The following is an 8,030-nucleotide window of genomic DNA, read 5'->3' on the forward strand; positions in this document are numbered from 1 at the left end:
GACATCGCGCCTGCAGAACTAGAACATGAAGATTCAGTCTGATACTCAACAGATACAAAATTTTCTATGGAATATTATGTAATCCTATGTGGCGCAGATTTAAAGGTCAATAGAATCAAGTCAGAATATTGAAGAATCAAATCAGAATATTGAAGATTCAGCAGTTTCTAATTTAGGAGATAAATTAGGAAACTTGTGATTGAAGACCTTTCTTTTAGCAGAAGATATCTTCTAATTTGTAACAGCTAGTAATGTTGCGATTGTAAGCCCAAGTCCAATTTGGAATAGGTTATAAATAGAAACCTTAGTAACCTAGTTTGAGAGAGCAAACCGTGTATAGAAAAGATGTAGCCATTATGGTTTGTATAGGTAGATCACCCAGGTTGTGGGATGGCTGTCATTTCCTTCTCGAAACCTGTAGATAAGAGAAGTTATTGTTCTCACTCGAAACCTGTAGGTAAGAGTTAAGTATTATGTTCTTGATTGAAGCTGTGAAGTAAGATCAAGTTAGTTTTTATTGTTAATTGTTTAAATAGTTGTTGTAGGATTGTAACAGTTAGGTATCACTAGGGAGTGAGTAGAGCTTCTCTTGTCTTAGATGGAGTTCTAAGATAAAGGTTGCATTGGGTAGTGACTAGGTAAATCAGAGGTTGTTTATCTGTAAACCAGAGGTTGTTTACATAAAATAGTACTACTGATAGTGAAATCTTCTTCTTGGCTTGGTAGCCCCCAAAGTAGGTAGTTAAATCGAACTGGGTTAACAATTCACTGTGTTATTTATCTTTTGCATTGTATTGTCTGTTCAGTCTTGGATGTTGTAACATCGTGTATAACATCAGGTTCAGGTTTGATAACTTGTCCGTTTACAGAACCAATGAAGTGTACAATCTGGTTATGTTGATTGAACAAACATGATCCTAGTACTCATGGACTCCTTCTTCTTAAGGGTAATCAAAAATTGGGGATCATTTTGTTCTGCCTTTGCTAAGCTGACAACAGATCAGATATCTTGACATCGTGAGTGACATCCTGAGTCTGTCATACCAGAATTTCAATATAACATATAAGAATAATATATTTTTATTGGATAACAACGTAAAACTTTATAAACGAGAAGGTGATCATCACATTATTGTAAATTAAAATAATTTTATTCAAACATAATACTGTAAATTAAAATAATTTTATTCAAAACATGTCTTTCATTAAAATATGAATGCATTTTATAGTCATTATTTGTATAGTAATTCATTATAATGTGCAAGTCTAACTAATGTCTTTTGCTACACCTAATTTCTATTAATACAAAAAAATTATACATTTTATTTATGAGAAAAATAGACCCATGAAAAAGTTAGTATTAAAATATATATATTTTTTCTATCTACATTTCATTTCATTAATGATGTTAACCATTCAAATGAACCTGTCAATTTCATGGAAATGATCACAAAACTTATATATAAAAGCAAGCTAAACCTATATCCACTCATCATAAACCAACCATATATGACCACACATGGCTAGTTCTAATCCTACTAATATCATCAATGCTACCAATGATCACAACACATCTTGTTCCAACAATAATCCTATTAGTACTAATAATAACAAGTTGTACAAAGGTGTGAGGAAGAGAAAATGGGGAAAATGGGTATCTGAAATTAGGCTTCCAAATAGCCGTGAGAGAATATGGTTAGGATCATATGACTCACAAGAGAAAGCTGCTAGAGCATTTGATGCAGCCCTTTATTGTCTACGTGGTCCTCAAGCTAGTTTCAACTTCCCTAATACCCCTCTTACCATCAATGTAGCTGCTCATAACTCTCTTACCCCACAAGAGATTCAAGAGATTGCAGCTAGGTTTGCCAATGAGTACACACCACCAATTGAGTTGAGTAGTACTCCTGAAGAAGAAGAAGATCAACAAGTGCCATTGTTAGAGTCACAAAATGATGCCAATTCTAATTCTTATTCATCTCCTTTTTATGATAATGAGGGTGATTTGAGGAGGATGGATTGGACATTTGAGGATATGCTGGATGACATGAATAATGGAGTTGCTAATGGCTCTCATTTTGGTTATTATGGGCTAGAAAAGATGCAATACTCGAGTGAGATACAATATTCCAATCAACTTTTTGTGGAGGACACTGTGGACCAAATTGAATGTGAAGATTCCTTTTCAAACCATTCTCTTTGGAGTTGGAACTTTTGATTCTCATGAATGTTTCTTAGAGCAACAAAACATCCCACACTTAAACAACCATGTCTCCCTCTCTCTCCATTCTGGTTAATGGATTCTCTACTGCAATTATACTGTGCAGTACGGAGTAGAATCAATGAACCAACCTCTTAAGTCTGACGATTCTACGTTGCAGTGCACAATACAGTTATAAGAGAATCCAAATCTTTTCAATATCATTTGTCTTTCTTTAACTTTAATTATAAATAATAATTTATATAAGCTCTTTGACTAAGGAGCAATTAGGAATTAGAATATATGGGCTTTGGGACTGTGTTACTAGAAATTTAAATTAGCAAATGTAATTTAAAAGAAACAGTGTATAATTACTCTAAATTTATCATTAAGTTTAGCTTTAAAAAACTTGTGAAATATTTCATATTTTTGTTACTAATTTCTCTGGCTAATTTTAAGTTGTTTTTGAATAGTGAGATGTTGTTTTTGAATGGTGACATATTTCAAGTCTATAGCTAGCTTATTGTTTATCTTTATTCATTTGTTGTTGAGGAAGCATGAGAACAAAAGATGGTGATCATACTTGGCAAGAAAGAGTCTCTATCATATCGACCATACCATACCATAATTAAGAACATTATTGAAACTTTAAAGTGGCCACGTTTTTTTTGTGCCATCTTTCTTCTACTTGATAGCACTAGCTCGGGCTAAAATGAAAAGGAAATAGTGACACTTGCTAGCAACTACCTAGTACCAATAACTTCTTCCATCCATATATATATATATATACATATATATATATATATATATATATATATATATATATATATATATATATATATATATATATATATATATTGGTGTAGCCTATTTTTTTTCCAATTATGCTCTTTTCATTCTATTTTTAATTTTTTATAAATAATTAAATTTAAATAAAAAATAAATACACAAATAAATAATACTATTTATATTTTTTATTTTTTAATTTTTATTATAATAGTTTTCAATCTTTAAACTAAAAAATATTAAATCGTTTCACTTTTTTAATGAAAAGAACCTTTCATTCAACCTCTTTCACAATTGATTTTAGATTATTAAAATAAAAATAAAATGTATAAGTATAGAAAAATGCAATAAAATTGTTCTTTTTTCTTTTGACAAAATAATTCGTTGAAATCTAAAATTATTATTAAAATGAAAATAAAATATATATAAGTTAAGTATAGAAAAATGCAATAAAATTATTCTTTTTTTTTTTCGAAAAAATTATTCTTTGAAATCTAAAATAAAAAATAAGAAGAAAAAAAATGTCGCCAAATGAAGTTGAAGAATCAAAACTATCTCCGTTTAATTTAAATTATGTATTACATTTTCAATCAATTTAAAATGAAACATTTTTATACTCTATGATGAAACTTTTTTTTATCAATTTAAAATATAATATATCAAATTAATTTATATACTATATTTTTTATATACAAAGTTTAATTTAAAATTATATTTATATTCGTTAATAATGAAATTTTATTAAATTGGACAAAACTTTTTACTCTACGACTTTTTTGGTGAAATTTTTAATTTTTAATTTTTTTATAATAGAGAGAGCGTTAGTCCGAAAAAAGTGAGATTACACTACAATAAGTCTAGGAGCCTCAAAACCCGTAATATCCCCTATCATAAAGTTCCTTAATCTCTAACGGACAATCTTCGAACAAAATAATCGAGACATCCAGCATGGTCTCCAAATTAGCACACCGATTTACTTCACAAAAAACATGCACAATATCTATCTACCAACTCCTTCGCATTCATGCTCTAATTTGATTTGTTAGTGGAACTCCACAATCCACAAGACAGTTCCACTAATATATTAAAATCTATGATTATAGAGGTTGAATGAGTGGTGCTCTTTATAAATAAATAAAAAATGGAACAATTTAATATTCCTTGTCCGGATTGACCTGTTTGATTACGAAATATACATTCAGGAACGCGCAAAAAGTCTTAATATTCCTTACTAGATCATTAGTCGAGTAGGTGATGTGGCCTACCAATTGGCACTCGTCACCTTCCCTACCCTATCCAGACTACATGATATGTTTCATGTATCTCACTTTTGAAAATTTGTGTCAGATCTTCTTCAAAATATCCTTCCATATACGATTCAGGTTGCAGTAGATCTCACATTCCAACCGCAACCAAGTCGAATAATGGATTATGCAGTAAAGTCCCTAAAGGAACAAGGAGATATCGTTGGTGAAGGTAATGCGAGAAGAATCTCACCCGAAGAATCTACGAGAATTGAAATTAGAGATGCAAGCCAGTTACCCGCACCTCTTTAAGTAAATTTCATATTTTAAGGATAAAATTTTATTTAAGAGGTGTAATACCCCATGTTGTTGCTTATCTTTGCAGATGATCAAGTTTCAAGAAAAAGGAAAGGCAATATATCTTAATGGATGTGAGGTAACTTTCCTTTTTATTCTTATTTGCGTTGTGTATCATAGTATTATGTATCTTGACATGTATTTTGTACGCACATTAGATGTATTAGATATGTAAATATAGAAAGATTATTATTAGTATTGATTACAAATGATTATTAAAATCATAACAAAATATCTGTATTGTGTATATAAATGACTATCAGATCAATGAAAAGGCACGGCCTAAATTATCTTACACGGTATCACACTTGGTTTGATCCCAAACCCTAAAACCAGCCGCCAACCTATTTTCTTCCCATCTTTCATTCTTTTTCTCTTCAACCACTGCAAAACAGCCATGACTTCTGATTCCTCCAACAACAACTCTCCCTCACACTCCACCGGTCGTACCGATCCTCCTCCTCCACCTCCCACTTCTAAGCCAACCCACCCTGCTCTCGCTGTCCCAAATATTACTAATTTCATTAAGATTACTGTAAGCATTGAAAAGGGCGCGTATAACACGTGGTCAGAACTTTTCAAAATTCAGGCTCGAGTTTTTCAAGTAATTGACCATATTATTCCCTCTGAACTAGACGCATATCCTTCTCTCAAAACTACCGATCCACAATTATGGTTTCGTCTCGACGCCGTCGTTTTGCAGTGGATATATGGAACAATCTCCGATGATCTTCTCAACACCATCATCGAACATAATTCCACCGCTGAAATCGCGTGGAATCGCTTATTCGACATTTTTTATGATAACAAGAATTCTAGGGCTCTCTACCTAGAGCAAGAATTTTTGCGAACTCATATGGAGCAATTCTCTGATGCTTCCTCCTACTGTCGGCATCTCAAGTCTCTCTTTGATCAACTAGCTAATGTTGGTGCCCATGTATCGAATGAACGTTTAGTTCTTCAACTCATTTCGGGACTAACCAATGCATATGCTACTATGGGATCCCGAATGCGTCATGCTGATTCACTTCCTCAGTTCTATAAAGCCTTTCCATGATCATTCTGGAAGAAACAGCACTTCAAAAAAAGGTGTCAAGCTTAGTCGAAAATTTATCTTTCATGGCGTCTCACAATGACGCACCAGTTGATTCATCGACATCCTGTCCTAACCGCGGCAACAGCGGCAACCATAATCGTGGTGACCAAAGCAATGGCAGAGGACAGCATGGACGAGGCCGAGGGCGAAACAATGGACGTGGCGGAGGTTGTACTCCGCAACAGCAATGGCCTTCACCATATTACCCGCATCAGCAGTGGGCTTATCCGCCGTACCCAAATCAATATCAACAGTGGAGCTCCCTGCCATGGCAACCATGGGCTACACCACCTTGTCAGTATCCAACAATAAGAAATCCAAAGGAACAACCCGACATCCTTGGTCCCAAGCTTATGTCGCCAATGCAGCGCCAACCTCCTCACATGCTCCAACGGATATTCAAGCTGCCATGCATACTCACTCACTTTCTCTTCCTGATGATCAGTGATACATGGACACCGGAGCAACCTCGCATATGACGGCCAACGGAGGTAATCTCACGTCCTACTTCAATATGAGTAATAATATTACTGTCGATAGTGGTCAAAATATTCCTGTAATTGGTTGGTGACATGCATCCTTACCAAATTCCCTTCATCCTCTAAAATTACCTAATGTTTTACATGCACCGAAACCCATAAAAAATCTTTTCTATGTTCGTAAGTTTACCATAGATAATGATGTGTCAGTTGAATTTGATCCTTTTGCTTTTTCTGTGAAGGATTTTCAGACAGGAATGTTGTTAATGAGTTGTAACAGTTTTGGTGACCTCTATCCCATTGCCAAAATACCACCTAATAAATCCTTGCCACCATCCACCTTTGCCGCGTTATCCACGGAATTATGGCACAACCGTTTAGGACATCCAGGAGCTACTATCTTAAGTTCTCTACACTGAGACAACTTTCTCCAATGGCATAACCACATATTTGTATTGTGTATATAAATGACTATCAGATCAATGAAAAGGCACGGCCTAAATTATCTTACAAGATGTATATTATGTGACTTCATGTACTTATGTCAGTTTTATACTACTTTGATGTATCAGTACCACCATATTAATATTCCAATTATGATATTCTAGATTCTAGATTCTATGTGATTGGAGTATTTTATATATATTGAATTAATAGAATCATGCCATCAAGGAGAAACTAAACATCTAAACTATGTTGGCATCCTTAGTCACACCGATCACTTGTCCATAGCTCATAAATATAAATTAAAAAGATAAAAACTTGTACATGAGGACTAAACCAAAACCTCGAAAAAAAGGAAAAAAAATTAAAACTACGAAAAACGATAACAAGGGAGACTGAACTTATCACTTAAGAATTCATCCTTTATAAAGGATGGGACAGTATTCAACCGCATTAATGAAGTAATCGAGTGATCAAAGTTTGCTAAATTATCAACACAAGAATTCTCTTCACGAAAAAAATATGGGAGTAAACAATATTCACACCAAGTAGACAAAATAGGGACTAGCTTCCATTTGTTCCAGTCCCTTTCAACGCATCCCTTCTCTCTAGGAATAGGGCTTGGCTCTATTTTTCGTGTTCTCTTAGCTATGGCAGAAGCTTGGAGAAAGGTGGGAAAGAGGATTGGAGGTGGAAGATGGGACATTGCTTCAGCTAACGGAAAGCTGGGTGAGGAAGTGGTGGTTTCATCCTTCTTTATTACTGAGTTCGGGATCAACTGGAAGGCGAAGGATTTGTTTTTCGAGTTCAAGAACTTGGGCAACATAGTGGAAGTGGTTGTCTCCCCCAACAGAGATAAACGAGGGAGAAGGTTCGGGTTTGTCAGATACGCCAACGTCGAGGACGAGAGAATGCTGGCAACGAAGCTGGATAATATGGTGCTGGAGGGTAAAAGGCTGTTTGCTAACTTACCTAGATTTCAAAGGTCACAGAAGAAACCTTCGAGAGTGGTTGTTAATGGCGCTAGGAGAATAGAGGTCAACACGAAGCTTAAGCCGGAGGCGAAATCTTCCCTCAGAAGGCAAGGTTGGGTTGATAACCGTTCCTTTGCGGAGGCAACTCAGAACTTAAAGGCATCTGGAATCCCTCTAAAAGAAGCTATACCGGCGGTCAAATCCTTTGTTTTTGAAGCGGAGGATGAAGACGTTACCAGATACGGAAGGGCGTTCATCGGGGTTTTGAGGAATGCGGGTATGGCGATGGAGATGAAGAAAATTTTTCTGGAGGAGGGTATTTTTACCATTAGAGTGACGATCCTTGGTCCTAATCTATGCGTGTTGGAAGATTTAGTGTATGGGGAGGTCGAAATTCTGATTGAAGAAAGAATGAGATGGTGGGAGCAATGGTTCAGTGTTATTAGACCA

General features: G+C 34.8%; 1 protein-coding gene across 1 annotated transcript; it reads left to right on the top strand.

Annotated features, from left to right (window-relative positions):
• The first annotated feature begins 1,519 nt into the window (after positions 1-1,519).
• LOC131598518 (ethylene-responsive transcription factor ERF018-like) lies at positions 1,520-4,542 on the top strand. The gene is made up of 2 exons (XM_058871109.1): positions 1,520-2,171; positions 4,334-4,542. The coding sequence occupies exons 1-2, from the start codon at positions 1,520-1,522 to the stop codon at positions 4,540-4,542; spliced, it is 861 nt and encodes a 286-aa protein (XP_058727092.1).
• Positions 4,543-8,030: the final 3,488 nt, after the last annotated feature.

Source organism: Vicia villosa, linkage group LG4, assembly GCF_029867415.1.
Source record: "Vicia villosa cultivar HV-30 ecotype Madison, WI linkage group LG4, Vvil1.0, whole genome shotgun sequence".
In the NCBI taxonomy this organism is placed as follows: Eukaryota; Viridiplantae; Streptophyta; class Magnoliopsida; order Fabales; family Fabaceae; genus Vicia; species Vicia villosa.

What these genes read in the sequence shown, in the direction of transcription:
- LOC131598518 (XM_058871109.1), top strand. Translation starts at nt 1,520, where the DNA reads ATGGCTAGTTCTAATCCTACTAATATCATCAATGCTACCAATGATCAC. An exon ending in CACTGTGGACCAAATTGAAT is followed by an intron (nt 2,172 to 4,333) that starts GTGAAGATTCCT and finishes AATTTGTGTCAG; the next exon opens with ATCTTCTTCAAAATATCCTT.